At 41.5% G+C, this 19,594-nt stretch overlaps 2 protein-coding genes across 2 annotated transcripts in view; one reads left to right on the top strand and one right to left on the bottom strand.

Moving 5' to 3' along the window:
• Window positions 1-8,241, bottom strand: part of ELMOD2 (ELMO domain containing 2) — a 45,187-nt gene extending 36,946 nt beyond the window's left edge. The window contains exon 1 of the mRNA XM_067035569.1: window positions 8,219-8,241. The gene's annotated coding sequence lies outside the window, so the exon portion shown is untranslated. The remainder of the gene's footprint in view (window positions 1-8,218) is intronic.
• Window positions 8,242-8,458: 217 nt separating this feature from the next.
• The window catches only part of MGAT4D (MGAT4 family member D), a 51,848-nt gene continuing 40,712 nt past the window's right edge, over window positions 8,459-19,594 (top strand). Inside the window, exon 1 of the mRNA XM_067036905.1 lies at window positions 8,459-8,624. Within this exon, the coding sequence (XP_066893006.1) occupies window positions 8,531-8,624 (94 nt within the window). The 5' untranslated portion in view covers window positions 8,459-8,530. The remainder of the gene's footprint in view (window positions 8,625-19,594) is intronic.

Below are 19,594 nucleotides of genomic sequence, written 5' to 3'. Positions count from 1 at the left end.
ATTCTTCAATAGATGCAAATCAATCAATGTGATACACCATATTAAAAAACTGAAGAAGAAAAACCATATGATCATTTCAATAGATGCAGAAAAAGCTTTTGACAAAATTCAACACCCATTTATGATAAAAAACTCTCCAGAAAGTGGACATAGAGGGACCTACCTCAACATAATAAAGGCCATATACGTCAAACCCACAGCAAACATCATTCTCAATGGTGAAAAACTGAAAGCATTTCCTCTAAGATCAGGAACAAGACAAGGATGTCCACTCTCACCACTATTATTCAACATAGTTTTGGAAGTCCTAGCCATGGCAACCAGAGAAGAAAAAGAAATAAAAGGAATACAAATTGGAAAAGAAGAAGTAAAACTGTCACTGTTTGCAGATGACATGATACTATACATAGAGAATCCTAAAGATGCCACCAGAAAACTACTAGAGCTAAACAATGAATTTGGTAAAGTTGCAGGATACAAAATTAATGCACAGAAATTTCTTGCATTCCTATACACTAATGATGAAAAAATCTGAAAGAGAAATTAAGGAAAAACTCCCATTTACTATTGCAACAAAAGAATAAAATACCTATGAATAAACCTACCTAAGGAGACAAAAGACTTGTATGCAGAAAACCAGAAGACACTGATGAAAGAAATTAAAGATGATACAAACAGATGGAGAGATATACCATGTTCTTGGATTGGAAGAATCAATACTGTGAAAATGACTATACTAATCAAAGCAATTTACAGATTCAATGCAATCCCTATCAAATTACCAATGGAATTTTTTACAGAACTAGAACAAAAAAATCTTAAAATTTGTATGGAGACACAAAATATCCCAAATAGACAAAGTAGTCTTGAAGGAAAAAAAATGGAGCTGGAGGAATCAGACTCCCTGACTTCAGACTATACTACAAAGCTACAGTAATCAAGACAATATGGTACTGGCACAAAACCAGAAATATAGATCAATGGAACAGGATAGAAAGCCCAGAGATAAATCCATGCACCTATGGTCAGCTAATCTATGACAGAGGAGGCAAGGATATACAATGGAGAAAAGACAGTCTCTTCAATAAGTGATGCTGGGAAAACTGGACAGCTACATGTAAAAGAATGAAATTAGAACACTCCCTAACACCATACACAAAAATAAACTCAAAATGGATTCGAGACCTAAATGTAAGACTGGACACTCTAAAACTCTTAGAGGAAAACATAGGAAGAACACTCTTTGACATAAATCACAGCAAGATCTTTTTTGATCCACCTCCTAGAGTAATGGAAATAAAAACAAAAATAAACAAATGGGACCTAATGAAACTTCAAAGCTCTTGCACAGCAAAGGAAACTACAAACAAGACGAAAAGACAACCCTCCGAATGGGAGAAAATATTTGCAAACGAATCAGCAGATGAAGGATTAATATCCAAAATATATAAACAGCTCATGCAGCTCAATATTAAAGAAACAAACATCCCAATCCAAAAATGGGCAGAAAACCTAAATAGACATTTCTCCAAAGAAGACATACAGATGGCCAAGAAGCACATGAAAAGCTGCTCAACATCACTAATTATTAGAGAAATGCAAATGAAAACTACAATGAGGTATCACTTCACACCAGTTAGAATGGGCATCATCAGAAAATCTGCAAACAACAAATGCTGGAGAGGGTGTGGAGAAAAGGGAACCCACTTGCACTGTTAGTGGGAACATAAATTGATACAGCCACTATGGAGAACAATATGGAGGTTCCTTAAAAAACTAAAAATAGAACTACCATATGTCCCAGAAATCCCACTACTGGGCATATACCCAGAGAAAACCATAATTCAAAAAGACACATGCACCCCAATGTTCATTGCAGCACTATTTACAATAGCCAGGACATGGAAGCAACCTAAATGCCCGTTGACAGACGAATGGATAAAGAAGGTGTGGTACATATATACAATGGAATATTACTCAGCTATAAAAAGGAATGAAATTGGGTCATTTGTAGAGACATGGATGGACCTAGAGACTGTCATACAGAGTGAAGTAAGTCAGAAAGAGAGAAACAAACATCATATATTAACACATATATTTGGAACCTAGAAAAATGGTACAGATGAATCGGTTTGCAGAGCAGAAATAGAGACACAGATGTAGAGAACAAACGTATGGACACCAAGGGGGAAAAGTGGCGGGGGGGTGCTGAATTGGGAGATTTTTATTGACATGTATACACTCATGTGTATAAAATAGATAACTAATAAGAACCTGCTGTATAAAAAAATAAATAAAATTAAATTTTTTAAAAAAGATGGCATTCAGGAAAATCTCCTGGGAACAGGGATCCAAGCATATGAGCCAGTGAACTGCGTAGGATTACAATTCACAGCCCCTAGAGGATTGAGTTTGACATTTATTCTCTCTTGGGCTAAAGCCCAAACACTGTCAAAGGCTATTTGGTTCCCTATCATATATCTTTTTGGACCAAAGAATGCATTCTACATTCCAGTGTGCAAAAATGTCCCCTCACATCCTAACATAATATGGATATATCACATTCCTCACCATCTATAAAGTAGTTGTTAAATTGACACTAGAACTGGTAATTGAAACATTATTGAAGATACAGCGTAAAGATGTGGAGGGCTGGCTGGATCAGTTAGGTGAATGGGTGCTTTGTCCAAATAGGAGGAATAGTAAAGGGGAAACAGTTAAAATGGTTTTTGGGTGCTGGAGATGTGTACGGTTCTGGCCATCAATTCCACCAAGCAATTCTCAGACACAGCTGGGTGACCTCTAATTCAACTCAGTTCTGACACTATCCACCTGGAGGTAGCATCAGATCCTAAAAGACTGACACCCCCCCCACCACACACACACACACACACACACACACACACACACACTTCACAAGTCCCAATCACAAGTCCAGGTTGTCGCCTGTGCTTCTTACCCACCAGCATAGATCGGAGGTTCTAACGACCCCCTCCCTGGGTTTGATTAATTTGCTGGAGCGGCTCACAGAATTCAGGGAAAAATTTTACTTTCTAGATTACCAGTTTGTAATAAAAGGGTATAACTCAGGAACAGACAGATGGGAGAGATGCATAGGTCAAGGCATGGGGAAAGGGCTGGGAGCTTCCATGCCCCTCCCTAGGCACACCACTCTCCTAGAATCTCTACCTGTTCACCAGCCTGGAAGCTCTGCCTACCCTGTCCTTTTTTGGGTTTTATGGAGGTTTCATTGCATAGGCACAGTTGATTAAGTAATTGTCCATTGGTGACTGAACTCAATCTTCAGCCTTTTTCCCGTCCCTGGAGGTTGAGGGGTGGGACTGAAAGTTCCAACCCTCTAATCACATGGTTGGGTCCTCTGACAACCTGCCAATAATTGGAACATTACCCAATTCCTTTGCTTCCAAAAGTGGATTCCTTTCCCACCCTCTTGCTGATTTTACTACTCCCCTGAATTATGTGCTTATTGTTCCTTTTCTTTTTAGAATACATTTTTAAATCAATTTATATATGTCCCTTATAATATGCTGTTTAGTTTGCCTTGTTCCTGGACTTTTAAAAATTCCTATCTGCTGACACTCAGTCTTTGTATGCCCTTCTGAACGCTCTCTGGTGTGATCAAAGGCAGAAGTCTGTTACTTGTCCCAGACACCCTGGCTAGCTGTGTTCTCATTACATTTTGCCAGTGGGAGGCAGCTGTGCCAGATTAGAGGGTGTGGAAAGGATCTGATGCTAACTCCAGGTACCTAGGTTAATTTTTCTGCTTCTTTTCTAGGTACCCTCTGTGGTCACCTATGTTGCTTCCTAGTTTTCACTGGGATTTGTCCTGGTCCCACTGCTTCCAGGGCTGGTGAGGCTCAGCCAGCCTACATGATGCTTTTGTTTGATTTAGTATAAGATGGCTTCCTCGCTCTGAACAGACACAGTCCTGCACCAGAGTGCACCTGGGGCAAGTGCTGATTTCAGCCCTCACCTCGGCAGGGCCTCTTATAGGACACAGCCGGCATGCCCATACTCAGCGATCCTGGGGCCTGGAATCTGATTTCAGAATACCAGCCTTGCTGGTAGTTATTTTCTGGAGCTGACTGCACCTGTCTGACCCTTCAGGTTGTCTCTTATTTCTAGACCCCCTACTACTGCTCTCTACTCGTCTGCTAGCATCCCTGTATTAGTCAAAACTCTTTCAGTTACAAGTGATAGGAACCCCAGCACAAACTAACTTAATGAAAGAAATGAATTGCCTCATGCAACTCAAATGACCAGAGATCAATATAGATCTAGGCATGACTGGATCAGACAGAAAATCAGATGAAATCCTCTTAGCTCTGCTTTCATTTGCATTGGCTTTATTCTCAGGCAGTTGCCTTCCTAATGGCAAGATGGCCCTAGAAGCTCTAGACATATATTAGAAAGTCTCACTGACCATCTTGAGCCAAGTGCTGAACTAAACTCTGTGTGCAGAGTCACAAAATATGATGATTGGGTCACATGTTGTCAATGGCTGGAACACAAACCATTCCTAATTTTGTGGCTTAAACAATAATTTTTTATGTCTTATGATTCTGCTGTTGGCTCCCTTCAGCTGGTAAGTTCGGCTGGTTTCCTGTGGGGTCCCCCAACCAGATGCATTCTGTTGGAGCGTGGCCAGCCCTCTCATCCTCTAGCTCCTCTCCACAGAGCCTCTAAGCATTCAGGAATCTGGCTTGGGCTTCCTTACAGCATGGCAGTTGGGCTCCAGGAGGGAGAAGACAGAAGTCACCAGTCCTCATAAAGCCTGGCTCACGTGCCCCAGAACATCCCTTGTGCTAATTTCTGTTGATGAGAAGGAGCTATAAGGTGGGCCCAGAAGCTCCACTCTGCGTGAGAGGAGCTGCAAGCATAGATGAATGTTCTCCTAAGGAAAATCAAAGCACTGTTACCACGGGAGGGGCAGTTTAAAAAAAAGACCACTTCCGTCCTTGTTGGCCCATGTTGGGCCATCGGACGCTTACTACTTCTCTGTACCATATACCTGATTGTGTTCCTCTTGTTGGATCACAAGCTTTGCTTGCTGAAAGTGACAAACCCCATTTGCCTGCAGCTGGGCCTCTCAATTTAGGGAACAATCCTAGAAGCTTGATAGCTCTTTTTGCACTAATCAGCCTAGTCTTGGTATATTCAGGGATATAAGAGACAAACTTTTGTAAATACTGTTAACTTCTAGAATATAATGGCCAAGGGACATAATGGAGTCCCCCTCACTGGTGGCAGAGGATGTGGTGTCTTTATTAAATAGGTGTCTTGGGATGGTTTAGGCAAAGAGGATAAACTAGGTAATCTATATGTTTTTCTAAGTCTAACCCATGATTCTGTGGAATGCTATCACATAGTGATTCTCAAAGTATAGGTCCTTGCAGCAGCAGCAGGAGTATCATCTGGGACTGGTTAGAAATGCAAATTTGGGGATCCTAGCCTTAACCCACTGAATCAGAAACTCTGAAAGTGGGCCCAGCAATCTGTATTTACAGGGTTTCCAGGTGATTCTTGTGCATGCTACTCTTTGAGAAGAACGTCTGTCATAGATGATCCACAAAAGTCCCTTACTGCAGCGGTCCCCACCATTTTTGGCACCAGGGACCTGTTTCGTGGAAGACAGTTTTTCCACAGACGGGGTCGGGGTCGGGGCGGGGATGGTTCAGGTGGCAATGTGAGCGGTGGGGAGCCGCAGATGAAGCTTTGCTCGCTTGCCCGCCGCTCACCTCCTGCTGCGCGGCCCGCTTCCTAACAGGCCACGGACCGGTAGTGGTCCGCAGCCCGGGGGTTGGGGAGCCCTGCCTTACAGTACTGTCATTTTCCCGAATTGTGCTGATCAGATGACTTATTCCTAAGTAACCTGAAACAGAAAATAGGGGCCAGGACATCGGGCATTTTACCGACAGCCATTATCTTTCCGACTGTTTCCACCTTCAGGGTCTTACACAGATATGAGACTAGAAACATCTGTCCCTACTAAGTTTACTTTTCTGTGCTAATAGCAGTCGTGAGACCAGTTTAGCCTGAGGTTAACTAAAGAGGCCTTGATGGCTATAATGCTGGTAATACCCCCAGAGGATACTCTTCCTACTCCTATTATTATAGCACATATTCCTCTTTAGCCTGGCAATTCTCTACTTCCCATGGCCTGAGCGTGACACTAATTTTAGAAAACAAACCATAAAAGGGAAGTCTGAATGCCCCCTGCATTCCTTATCTACTGGATTTCCTGGAGTGGTGTGTAGTGTTGGCTAAAACGGTAGCAGGTAGTGGTTAGTTGTGATTATAGCTCAGTTGTACCACAGGGTTGTGTATTAATCAATACCTTTGATCTGTAAGCCACCCTGAAATGCACAGTGGGGAAAATGATATGAAAATGTGTAAGACATGATCATTAAAGTCCACAAACAAGAAATGCTAGAGAGGGTGTGGAGAAAAGGGAACCCTCCTACACTTTTGGTGGGAATGTAAATTGGTGCAGCTGCTATGGAAAACAGCATGGAGGTTCCTCAAAAAACTAAAAATTGAGCTACCATATGATCCAGCAATCCCACTCCTGGCATATATCCAGAGAAAACTCTAATTCGAAAAGGTACATGCACCCCAATGTTCACAGCAGCACTATTTTCAACAGCCAAGACATGGAAGCAACCTAAATGTCCATCAACAGATGAATAGATAAAGAAGATGTGGTATATATATATATATATATATATATATATATATATATATATATATATGAAATGGAATATTACTCAGCCATAAAAAAGAATGAAGTAATGCCATTTGCAGCAACATGGATGGACATAGAGATTATCATACTGAGTGAAGTAAGTCAAACAGAGAAAGACAAATATCATATGATATCACTTATAATGTGGAATCTAAAACATGATACAAATGAACTTATTTACAAAAAAGAAACAGACTCAGAGACATAGAAAACAAACTTATGGTTACCAAAGATGATGGGGGAGGGGGGAGGGATAAATTAGGAGTTTGGAATTAGCAGATACAAACTACTATATATAAAACAGATAAACAACCAGGACCTACTCTATAGCATAGGGAACTATATTCAACATCTCATAATAACCTATAGTGAAAAAGAATATGAAATATATATATACACATAACTGAATCACTTTGCTGTACACCAGAAACTAACACATTGTAAATCAACTGTACTTCAAGAAAAAGTTTTTAATAAAAAGTAAGTAGCAGTCACATTTAAAATAAAATACAGCTGACCCTCAAACAACATGGGTTTGAACTGCACAGATCCGCTTACATGTGGATTTTTTTCAATAAATATGTACTACAGTAGTACATCATCCAAGATTTGTTGAATCCACAGATGTGGGACCGAGGCTACAGAGGAATGGAGGCTACACAGGGCCAACTATGAAGTTATTTTCAACTGCCCAAACGGTTGGTGCCCCTAACCCCCATGTTGTTCAGGGATCAACTGTATGTGCTTAACAATTAAACAGGATGCAGACTGGGTCCTGAGAGAGGACCCAAGTGCAGCAAGAGTTCAAAGACGATAGAGAGGGCTTCCCTGGTAGCGCAGTAGTTGAGAGTCTGCCTGCCGATGCAGGGGACGCGGGTTCGTGAGCCATGGCCGCTGGGCCTGCGCGTCCGGAGCCTGTGCTCCGCAGCGGGAGAGGCCGCCACAGTGAGAGGCCCGCGTACCGCAGAAAAAAAAAAAAAAAGTTCACTCCTTGTTTCTTTCCTGAGGGTGGGGGTGTGTACAAAAATTGGAAAATAAAGGTAAGGAGATTAAGCTGAAGGTCTGGGTTTGGTCACTCCTCACACAAGCATCTAAGCCTCCTAAGTCATTTGGGCACTTGATAGCTACTATTAAGGCTAGTGAACTCCAAGTAAAGACATATTTTCTGTCGGAACTTCTTATCCATGTACTAGGTTTGTACAGGAAACACGTCCAGCTGTGCAACCTGCAGCAAGTTGCTCGATGTTACTGTGGCTCCATTTTTTAAAAGTATATAATGAAGATAATCATAGCATATTAGGTAGATGTTATTGGTATCTTCATTTTATACCTTTAAAAAAAGACTGAGATGTTGTGAGGACTTAACGAGATCATATATGCAAACTGTTTAGCCCAGAGTCTGGCACAAATGTCACTTCCTACTACAGGACAATAAAGTTATTGAGCACTCACCTTGAGCCCGGCAGTGGGGAGCTTTCCCATAGTTTCTCTGCTTTAATAACCAGCAGCCCTGGCAAGCGTTCAGGACTCGGAAGGGCCGAGTCGTAGGGTAGGAGGCAAAGGGTGCAGTTCGGGGAAGCGAGCTCCCAGAGGGCGGGTGTGCAGGGTGGCGGGAAGGGAGAGGGGAGGGAGGGGTCCCTCCCCCCCGCGACGCCGGGGAGCCGGGCGCAGGCGCCGTGCGTGTCCATCCTCGGCGCGCAGCTTGGGCGCTGCCGCTCTGCTCTTCGCGTCGCGCTGTCGGTTGCAGCCCGTCGAGTCAGCTCCATGAGGACCAGGCATGTGAACTTGCTGATTGCGCTCGTCGCCGTCTTGCTCTTCAGTTTCTCCTGCTTCTGCATCTCCAGGATGACTCACACCAGTAAGGGGCGGCTGGCTTCTCTCGCCTCCTTCTCGCCTCCCGGGCTTCGGGGCTCCGGGATGACTGAGGAGGCCGGGTCGGAGAGAAGGGGAGAGACGTACTAGGAGCTTTCAGATGTAGGGCACCCCCCCACACACACACCACGCCCTTGTCCGCCGGCGGTTAAACTGTAACGGGCGTCCCTGGTCCACTGGGTGGCCGTGACCCGCGCCGGGCGCGCGCGCTAACGGTTGGTGTGCGCGGCTGCCCGGTCCTCTCTTGCGTCTGCGGGCTCCTTTTCTCTCAGAGGTTCAGGGGCCCCTTCTGTGCCCAGCTTTCCCCACACTTCGTCGTTTTCTTCCCCATCGTTTTCAGGGAAATGTGAATGTCTGACTTAAGGAACTCCTCTTACATAGCCAGCAAATCTCTCCTCTTTCGTGTCCTACGTTATAGTTTTGAGCCACACTGGAAGGCTCCCTAAAGTATTTGTTTTGCGAAGCTGAAAAGGGATGAGATGACGGAGACGTGATCAACAATTTAGAGCGCTGCTTGAGCACCTGAACTTTCTCAAATGGAGCTTGTGCGTTACCACTTTGAAACGCACCAAGGTTTTTAGTTTTTTGCTGTCTGTAGGGTTGCCAATTTAGCAAATAAAAACAGAGGTTGACCAGTTAAATTTAAATTTCAGATGAACGGTGCATAAGTTTGAAGTATAAAAACTGCATGGGGTATATTTATTCTGAAAACATTATTGTTTATCTGAAATTCAAAGTCAACTGGGTTTCCTGTATTTTCTCTTTCAACTCTAGTCCGTAGTGAACAATTTAGCGTTCGTATGGTTGAATTTTGAATTTAAGACGTAGGAACCCTGCAAATATATTAACTCAGCCTTCCAAGATTATTCTTAGGTTGCTTTCGGTTAAATTTTCATTCTTCTTATTAAACACATTTATGTATGACTCAGGGTGCACACAGAGTAATCTTGGTAGTAGCGTGGACGGTCAAGTTTAGAAGTGGGTTTAATCCTCTAATGTTTATGTCGTCCCTCTCATTAATGTTAAAATTGTTTTAGTCCCCTGTTACTAAATTTTGTCATGTACACACAATATCAACATTTTACCCCATTTGTTTGAAAGATCAGAAATGTATACTAATTTATCTGATTTATACTACTAATCTTTAATCATTTATACACTTATTCTTCTTCATTTTCTATAAAGAATATTATCCAAATGTGTTTTTATTTATTTTAGAACAATTAACAACGTGCACTCTTATAACAAAAAACAAACCATTACTCATAATTAGAACGCAAAATGGAAACTTCTTCTTACAGTAATTTTGGAAGGCAATTTAGATTGGTAACCTCAGAAGGCATATTCCTATAATGAAACGGTAGACTTTGCGATACATACAGTCATTTTGATGTGGTTTTCAGTTATGACCAGGATAAAGCAGTTTGGTTCTTCCCAGTGTTTATATTCTCATCATTTGTATGTTCAAGTTCAGAAAATGAGATATTGTTCCTTAGAATACACTACTCTTAAAAGAGCAGATAAAACATGTTTTTCATTTTCTATGTATGTGTTTCTATGGAAACTAGTTCTAAAATAATTAGGAAATAAATTCTAGTACTGTAATGAGATGTTCTTACATCAACAAAACACAGATTTCATTTAGTTTCTGAAGTAGTGATTTTTAAAAATTTTTTAACATCTTTATTGGAGTATGATTGCTTTACAATGGTGTGTTAGTTTCTGCTGTATAACAAAGTGAATCAGTTATACATATACATATATCCCCATATCTCTTCCCTCTTGCGTCTCCCTCCCTCCCACCCTCCCTATCCCACCCCTCTAGGTGGTCACAAACCACTGAGCTGATCTCCCTGTGCTATGTGACTGCTTCCCACTAGCTATCTATTTTACGTTTGGTAGTGTATATATGTCCATGCCACTTTCACTTCATTCCAGCTTACCCTTACCCCTTCCCGTGTCCTCAAGTCCATTCTCTACATCTGCGTCTTTATTCCTGTCCTGCCCCTATGTTCTTCAGAACCATTTTATTTTTAAAATTCCATATATATGTATTAGCCTATGATATTTGTTTTTCTCTTTCTGAATTATGAAGTAGTGATTTTTGTAAAACACCAAAATAATCCCAATGTGTTAAAAATTTGATCTTTAGTTATAATTCGTATCAATGAAAATTTGGGAATGTTTATTAGAAAGATAGCCACCACCTAGTGCTTTATTCGTTCCCTACTTTAAAATTAATTTTTACATGTAGATAAATAAATTTTAATCTTTTAATTTCTTTTTGTAAGCTCAATAGTATTAATAATTTGTTCAACAAATATGTAAGCTTCATGAAGTGAGGAATTTTTTTTCCTGTTTGATTCACTGCTGTGTCCCCAGAATCTTGAAAAATGTCTGACATATAATACGTATGCTAAATATTTGTTGAGTGAATGAATTTTAAAAGTATCTATTCATGTTGTAGGAACTATACAAATAATTTTTTTTTAAACCCTTGCTTTCATGGGGCTTACATTCTGGTTAGGGGAAATAAACAACAAACATGAGTGATGTAATTGCTGTATGATGTCAGGTGTTGGCAGGGGCAGGAGAGAAAAAGTGCTATTTTAGATAGGGTTGTCAGAGAAGGATTCTCTGAGAAAGGCATATTCGAGTAGATTCCTGAATGTAGTGAGGAAGCATTTTATGTGGATAGCTGCGGGAAGAGTTTTCCAGGCAACAAGAAAAGCAAGTGCAAAGGTCCTGTGGTGGGATCATCTTGATATGTTTGAGAAAAAGCCAGAAGGACAGCACGAACAGTAAGGGAGTTGTAGGAGGATGAGATCATGGAGACCATAGTAAGAGTTATGACTTTTATTCTGAGTAAGATAGGAAGCCATCTAAACAAGTGTTGGTGAGGATGTGGAGAAAAGGCAACCCTTGTGCACTATTGGTGGGAATGTAAGTTGGTGCAGCCACTATGGAAAACAGTATAGAGGGTCTTCAAAATATTGAAGACAGAACTACCATGTGATGCAGTAATTCCACTTCTGGGTACTTATCTGAAGGAAAGAAAAACTAGAACGTTACTCAATGCCTTTGCATAAATTGATAAAAACATCAATTCCTGAATTATGTGCTTATTAGAATGCAGTTTTTATCAATATATATATATGTCCCTTATAATATGCTGCTTAGTTTGCCTTGTTCCTGGACTTTCCAAAATGCTGCTGACAGTCTTTATATGCCCTTCTAAATTCTCTTTGTCGTGATCAAAACCAGAAGTCTGTTATTTGTCCCAGATGCCCTGGCCGGCTGTGCTCTCATTACGTTTCGCCAGTGGGAGGCAATTGTGCCAGATTAGAGGTTGCAAAAAGGTGGTAGTTATTCTGCTTTCGGTGGTTCTTCCACCAAACTACTAGCCCTCACTGGAGTGTCAGGTGTTCAGGCAGCAGCAGCAGGTCCGGTATTGTCAGTGGTGGCAGGCGTGGGAGGTAGCTAGCAGATGGCTAGGAGCCCCTGGGGTGGCTGCATCACCCAGGAAACATTCTCGGGGAAGAGAATCTGGAATCGCTTATTTGCCCTACTTGGGGTTAAACACAGTGATAACCTACCACACTGCCAGTGCGATACCTTGCAGGGGTGCGGGGGCGGGGGTGGATACTGGAAGTCTCCAGCTGATAGGCATCGGCAGAAGTTCTCTCAGTTATCACCTGTTGTTGACTGGGATGAAGTACCTGCTGGGATCAAGGCCCTGGAGATCCAGTGGCTGCTGCTTTCACCAATAATGTGTGAATGATGACTTTAAGGATTATGGGTACGATGGCTTTTTTATTACTACACTGAAGAGCTTTCTCTATCTGCCTTTTTTGTCACTGTTACACTCTCCTTCCTGAAACATGTTCTTAGCTCTCTCGGTTTCTTAGTTTTTCCTTGAGTTTAAAATATTGGAGTTCCCCAGGGCTCACTCCTTGGAACTTTTCACTGTCTACCCCCACTCCCAGCGTGACCCCATCCAATCACATGGCTTTAAATACTAAATTCTGACAGCTCTCAAATTTATATCTCTAGTTCTGACCCAGAATGATATATTCAACTGCCTATTCAACACTTTCACTGGATGTCAATATTACTCTTAACAGAAGTATTGACTTCCCAGCCCCTAATCTGCTCCTCTCCTCTTCACCATTCCAGGACATGGCAACTCCATTTCTCCATTGTATGCATTTCACGTTATGCTACAGAGCTTACCTATGTACTACATGTTTTTCTTTTGTATGTATAACATTTTTAAAAATTGAAAGAATTTGTACAGTGGGAATACAAGAGTAAGAAAACTGAAATGGTAGGAAGCATACAGTACTGAATTCAGTTGAGAATATAGAAACGATCAATTCCTTTTTCAAAAAAGTTTTAAAGACAAATACGTTTTTATACACACGTGTAACTGATTTATTGAAGCAGTTCAGCTTGCTGGGATGTAAATATGAACAACTTTTTATTTTTCCAATTATTGCCCATATGTGTTCTATTGGAACCCTTTTCTGATAACAGTAGAGGTTCATAGTAATATTGAAGACTTACTCTAAGTATCTTTTGGTCACTTTTGGTTATTCAACAAGTCTTATTCCTGTTTTTAAATACCTATTCTGTTCTTCTAAAAATATTTAGTCTCATAGTTAATTAAAAGCTTTCTCATCATTTCCCTACTGGACAGGGACAGACTAGATTTGTGGTTCTAGGAAATGCAAAGGCAGGGGAAGAAAATGGTCTGTTTTCAGACATTTTTCCCCTTGTTTGGTGTAAAACTTCCTCAACCTTAGTGGCTTAAAAAATCACTTTGGGGCTTCCCTGGTGGCGCAGTGGTTGGGAGACCGCCTGCCGATGCAGGGGACACGGGTTCGTGCCCCGGTCCGGGAAGATCCCACATGCCGCGGAGCGGCTGGGCCCGTGAGCCGTGGCCACTGAGCCTGCGCGTCCGGAGCCTGTGCTCAGCAGCGGGAGAGGCCACAACAGTGAGAGGCCTGCGTACCACAAAAAAAAAAAAAAAAAAAAAAATCACTTTGTTTAACTCTCAGTTTAGTAATCAAATTCAGAAAGGGCTCTGCTGGGCAGTTTGTGATCTGCGTGGTGTCAGCTGGGGTGCTCGGGGCTGGAGGAGCTCCCAAGAGGTCCTCCTTACCCTGGCATCTCTCTCATCTCCCACGTAGTGGCTCATCCTCCGAGGCCTCCCCAGGTGGTTTGGGCTTCTCACAACACTGTGATCTTGGCAGAGGTGTGCTTTTTTACAAGGCAACGACCTTTCAAAAGGCAGAAAGTGGAAGATGCCAGGCCACTTAAGACTCCAGCCCAAACTGCTACTGCGTTACTTCTGCTGTAGCCTACTGGTCACAGCAGTCACAGAGCTCGCCCAGATGCTGGGGAGTGGAGAAAGTGACTTTCCCTCTCGACGAGTGACTGGCAGAGTTGTGTTGTAGAAGAGCATTTGCTATGGGAGGCGCTGTTGAAGTCATCTTTGGAAAATCTGTTGCACCCCTCCTTGGTCCTTGGTCTATACCCCTATGGTACTGGAATGAGAAGGAGTTGGAGAGGCAGAGGTTTCCTGGTGTGATGGCAGCATGATGGTTTCAGTTTCTCTGGAAGATGCTTCTGTGTGGCAGACATTCAAGGCTGCTTCTGAGGGTCTGTTGGGATCTCCCTACTGCCCATTCCCTGCTACCTGAGCCTCTCCCCCACCCCGCCTCTGCCCTCGACACAGCCTCTTGTTGCTAGGATTCTCTTGCCTTGCAGGTGACTCTCTTCAGGTGACCTTCAGTATTCACTCTCGCCACAGCAGACTCAGGTATCTTTGCCACTTCTAGCTGTGTGCCTTCAGGCTACTTCACAGATGTTCCCTCTTCACTTAGCAATTTCTCTCCCTCTCTCCTTCCCCTTTTCATCTGGCAGGATACTTTCTTTTAGCTGCATAAGTTATTTTAATTGTAAGTTCATAAAAGTCTACATTAAATGTATCATCTTACAAAATAATAACCTATGAGAGTATATAAAAAATGACTGAGCCAACATTATTTGGTACTTTTGATACTTCCATTAATGTCAACTTAACTATTCCCTTTCCAAATATGAAATTTAAAATTGGCAAGCTATTTACAAAAAAGATGTGTAATTTATTTCCAAAAAAGATGTGTAATTTTTTACAGACATTTTGTTGGTCCAGCACTTCAGCAACTTTCAGCTGAAGCTGGGAGCTGAGATGCTTCCCAGCTATTGACTTAGTGGAGAGAGGGATCATTGCGGAGCACCCAAATTTTATGAGTGAATTTCTTGGGGTCTTTCTTTCTAATCTTGTTGGAAGGAAAGCACCCTTATCCCCAACCAAGTGAGAGAGTATATGTGTGCATATATTCATAGAAAGCCTTGTGGGAGTATGCCTGCAACAGAGCATGGAGCCTCTAAATCAGCAGAGTCCAAGATCCAAGTGTGAACTGTTCAAGACAATAATTGAAATGTCTTGTGGAATTTAAAATACGTAGAACAGGGGGCTTCCCTGGTGGCGCAGTCATTGAGAATCTGCCTGCCAATGCAGGGGACACGGGTTCAAGCCCTGGTCTGGGAAGATCCCACATGCCGCGGAGCAGCTAGGCCCATGTGCCACAACTACTGAGCCTGCGCGTCTGGAGCCTGTGCTCCACAACAAGAGAGGCCGCGACAGTGAGAGGCCCGCGCACCTCGATGAAGGGTGGCCCCCGCTCGCCACAACTGGAGAAAGCCCTTGCACAGAAACGAAGACCCAACACAGCCAAAAATAAATAAACAAATAAATAAATTTATTTTAAAAAATATTTAGAACAAAATGCATCACAACAATTACAAGATAAGGTAGGAGAGGGGGTAAACGGAGTTAAGTGGTACTCAACTTGTAGCACTATTGAGAAGTGAGGTTGTAAGAATTTGTATGAAGGTGTAATAAGTCAAGGATTCATGTTGAAATCTCTTGTCTAACTACTAAAATAATAGTCAAATAATGTATAATGATATCACTAATTATAGTAAATGCTCCAAAAAAGAAATTAAAATATTTCCTGACTGGATATAAAAACAAAACCCTGTTTGATGATGTTTACAAGAGACACACTTAAAATTTTTTAAAGACATAGAAATGTTGGAAGGAAAAGGATGGAAAAATATATACCAGCAACCCAAACCAAAAGAAAGTTGGTGTAGCTATATAAATATCAGCCAAGTAGACTCTAAGGCCAAGCACAGCATGTGTTGAACAAGCGTAGAAAAACTTCATGAGCAATCAAGGAAATGCAAATGAAAAACACAAGATACCGTTTCATACCATTCAGATATTTTAAATTAGGAAATCAGACATTTGGTGAGGATGTGGAGCTGTAGGAATTAACACACACTTCCCTTTGGGGGGATGTGAAGTATACATTCAATCACTTTCATGATGAAACCAATGCCTTTCCTACGTCCTAGCAACTCTCCTACTAGTCAGGGCTGAAATTGGTGTGCAGCCTTATCAATGGCTTATGGCCGGCTTCTCTTCTCACTGATGAATACCCATGCCTTATAGCTTGTTAAATATTTAAAATAACATCCCTACTACCATCTATATCCTAGGGAAACTTTTTTTTTTTTTTTTTTTTTTTTGCGATACGTGGGCCTTTCACTGCCGTGGCCTCCCCTGTTGCAGAGCATAGGCTCTGGACGCGCAGGCCCAGCGGCCATGGCTCACAGGCCCAGCCGCTCCACGGTATGTGGGATCCTCCCGGACCGGGGCACGAACCTGTGTCCCTGCATCGGCAGGTGGACTCTCAACCACTGCGCCACCAGGGAAGCCCTATACTTATGCATTTACGCTGTAGTTTTCTTAGTCAGGAATACCCTTCCCTGCCCTCTGCTGTATGCAAAATTCTATACCTTCTTCAAGTTTTCAAATATTCCCTTTTCTCTGAAACCTTTCCCACTTCCCTCCCCGACACTTCAATCCTTAAGAAGTAATCATTAAAAAAAAATGAATCACTCCTGCCTCCCTTTGCGTGTGGCACTTAAGGATAATTCCATTTTAACCATTATTTTATAATTAGTTGTTTTTTTTAACTGATTTTTTTTTAACATAAATTTATTTATTTTTGACTGCGTTGGGTCTTTGTTGCCACACGTGGGCTTTCTCTAGTCGTGGCGAGCGGGGGCTACTCTTCGTTGCAGTGTGCTGGCTTCTCATTGCGGTGGCTTCTCCTGTTGTGGAGCACGGGCTCTAGGTGCGCAGGCTTCAGTAGTTGTGGCACACGGGCTTCAGTAGTTGTGGCTCACGGGCTCTAGAGCACAGGCTCAATAGTTGTGGCGCGCGGGCTTAGTTGCTCCACAGCATGTGGGATTTTCCCAGACTGGGGCTGGAACCTATGTCCCCTGCACTGGCAGGCGGATTCTTAACCACTGCGCCACCAGGGAAGCCCCTAGTTGTTTAAATATATGCTCCTTTCCCCTATACCTTGCATCCTGATTGTCAGTTATTTAGAGCAGGAATCTGGCTTTATCTGTGTTTCTTTACCTATCACACAGCACAGTGAGTGACACATGGTAAGTATTAAATGTAAGAAAGTATGACTATCTTAGCTTGCTTCTCATTACCAGAGGTGTTTAGTGAATGAAATAAGGTGGAAAAGTCAGGTCGCGGCCATATTTTATCGGATCTCCTATATTAAGGCAAGTGTTTAGACTTTATTCAGTGAGCATCCCAGGAATCATTTAAAGTCTTTGAGCAGTGTTTCCAGAAGATTAAACATAGATTGGAGGTGAGGGACTATTTAAGAAACAATTATAACAGTGTATCTAGAGGCAATAAAGACTTGAACTATAGTAAAGTCAATGATGAGAAAGATAAAACAATTAAAAGGGTCTATGATGGTGCTTCTCAAATTTTAACATGCATACCAATCACCTGTGAGTCTTATTAAAGTACAGATTCTGACTCAGTAGGTCTGGGGTGAGTCCTGGGATCCTGCGTTTCTAATAAGCTCATAGCTTGTTCTTTAGACCCATGCTGTCCAATATGGTAGCCTTTAGCCAGGTGGCTGTCAAGCACTTGAAATGTAGTTAATGCAACTGAGGAATTGAATATTTTATTTTATTTTGAGGAACTGAATATTTTATTTTATTTTAAGTAATTTAAATTTAAAAATGGAAACAGTGCAGAATATTTCTCCATTAGGCAAAATTTGGTTGTGCATTTTACTGTAACTTATCAAAAGTTAGCATCTGAGTTAAGATGTACTGTTAAAAGTATAAAATACACACAGGGTTTAGAATACTTAGCACAAAAAAATGCAAACTCTTCCATTAATTATTTTCATGTTGATTACATGCTAAAAATATTTTAGATATATTGGATTACAACATCTGTACTGTTTACAGTTACTTTTACTTGTTTCTTTTTATTTGTTTTTAATGTGGCTATTAGAAAATTTTAAATTACAAATGCGACTTGTGTTTTACTTATACTGGGGAGCAGTGCGTGGGACCTCTGCTGTGAGAAAGCAAAGTCAGTTTTACTTAGGATCTTACCTGGACCCTTTTTTATGGGTGGAAGTCACATTGTACACAGGGACTGGTGTTTGTTTTCACAATTTCACCTCAGTTGACGCAAAACATCAAATTATTCAAACTTTTGCAAAATAATTTTATAACATTTCATCCTCTAAAATACCTGAGTGAAAAGGCAAGTAATATAGATATTTAAAATAGAACATTGATGAATTGAATTATCAGGTAAAAATATACAAGAAGCAGATCCAAGAGTAGATATTATATCCTTTAACATTTCTGTATGATTGTTTCTGAAAATATTACTTCCTCTAGAGAAAACTCTTTTCATGTTTACCAAATTGATCCCTCAAGGACTGACTTACATTGTGGAAATGCAGAAATGTTGCATCATCCATGATATATGGACTCCAAACACATGATCCATTTTGCAAAGAGAATATTACCCTGGAAACCCCATTAACAGGGTTATACTGGTTAAACCACACCCACTATAAAAATTTTAAACATCCTCAAATAGTATCCATTGTATGAATACTCAAGATTTATCTGGATAGTTGCAGTTCTTTTGATTAAAGCATGATTCAGTTTTAGAATCACTCAAATCAGTTCCTATGCTGAAGAAGCCATTTATCCATTAATTTGTTTATTTTTTCATTCAGCATATATTTGTGTAGGAGCTATATGGCAGTCACTGTTTCAGGCATAGGGAATTTAATACTAAAAAACCCAAAGTTCTTGCTACTCTCAAGCTTACATTCTAGAGAGCTCTGGAGAGAGACATAAAAACAGTGACTAATAACAGTAATAGGAATAATAAACAGTAATAGGAAGTTGGGTAGTGATAAGGGATTTGAAAAAAAAAAGGATGGGGGAGAGAGGGGGTGTGCTATTTCATAAAGGATGGTAAGATAAGCTTCTCTGAGGAGGTAATGTTTTAGCAGAAAACCAAATGAAACTAGGGAGCTCTGGCCACGTCAGTATCTGGGGGACGAGGTGAGAAAACTTCAAGAGCCAAAGTGCTAAGGTGGGAGAGTGGTTGGCGTGAGGAATGGCACAGAGGCAAGTGTGTCTTGAGGGAAGAGGGGTGGGAATGAGGCCAGAGAGGGAGCCAAGGCCCGGTCATGTAGGGCTCTGTCCTGCTGAGGACTTTGGCCCCTTTTCTGAGTGGGATGAGAAATCTCTGAAGGGTTAGAGCAGAGGAATGGCATTATCCAATCTTTGCCACAGGCTACACGTATGTGTGCTCTTGTTCATAAAAGGCAGAGGAGTGGAAAGATATGAGATGTTTCAACCCAGAAGGATCACCATTATTTTTACATTTTTGTTTTTTACCTTAATTTAAAAAAATGCATCTGGAATTTATTGTCTTCCAAATGATGAATTTATCTTTTATTCCATCCCAAATTGACAGCAAAT

This window comes from Kogia breviceps, chromosome 6, assembly GCF_026419965.1.
Source record: "Kogia breviceps isolate mKogBre1 chromosome 6, mKogBre1 haplotype 1, whole genome shotgun sequence".
Taxonomy (NCBI): Eukaryota; Metazoa; Chordata; class Mammalia; order Artiodactyla; family Physeteridae; genus Kogia; species Kogia breviceps.
Note: the sequence above shows the minus strand (reverse complement) of the source record. Positions and strands in the feature narration are given on the sequence as shown.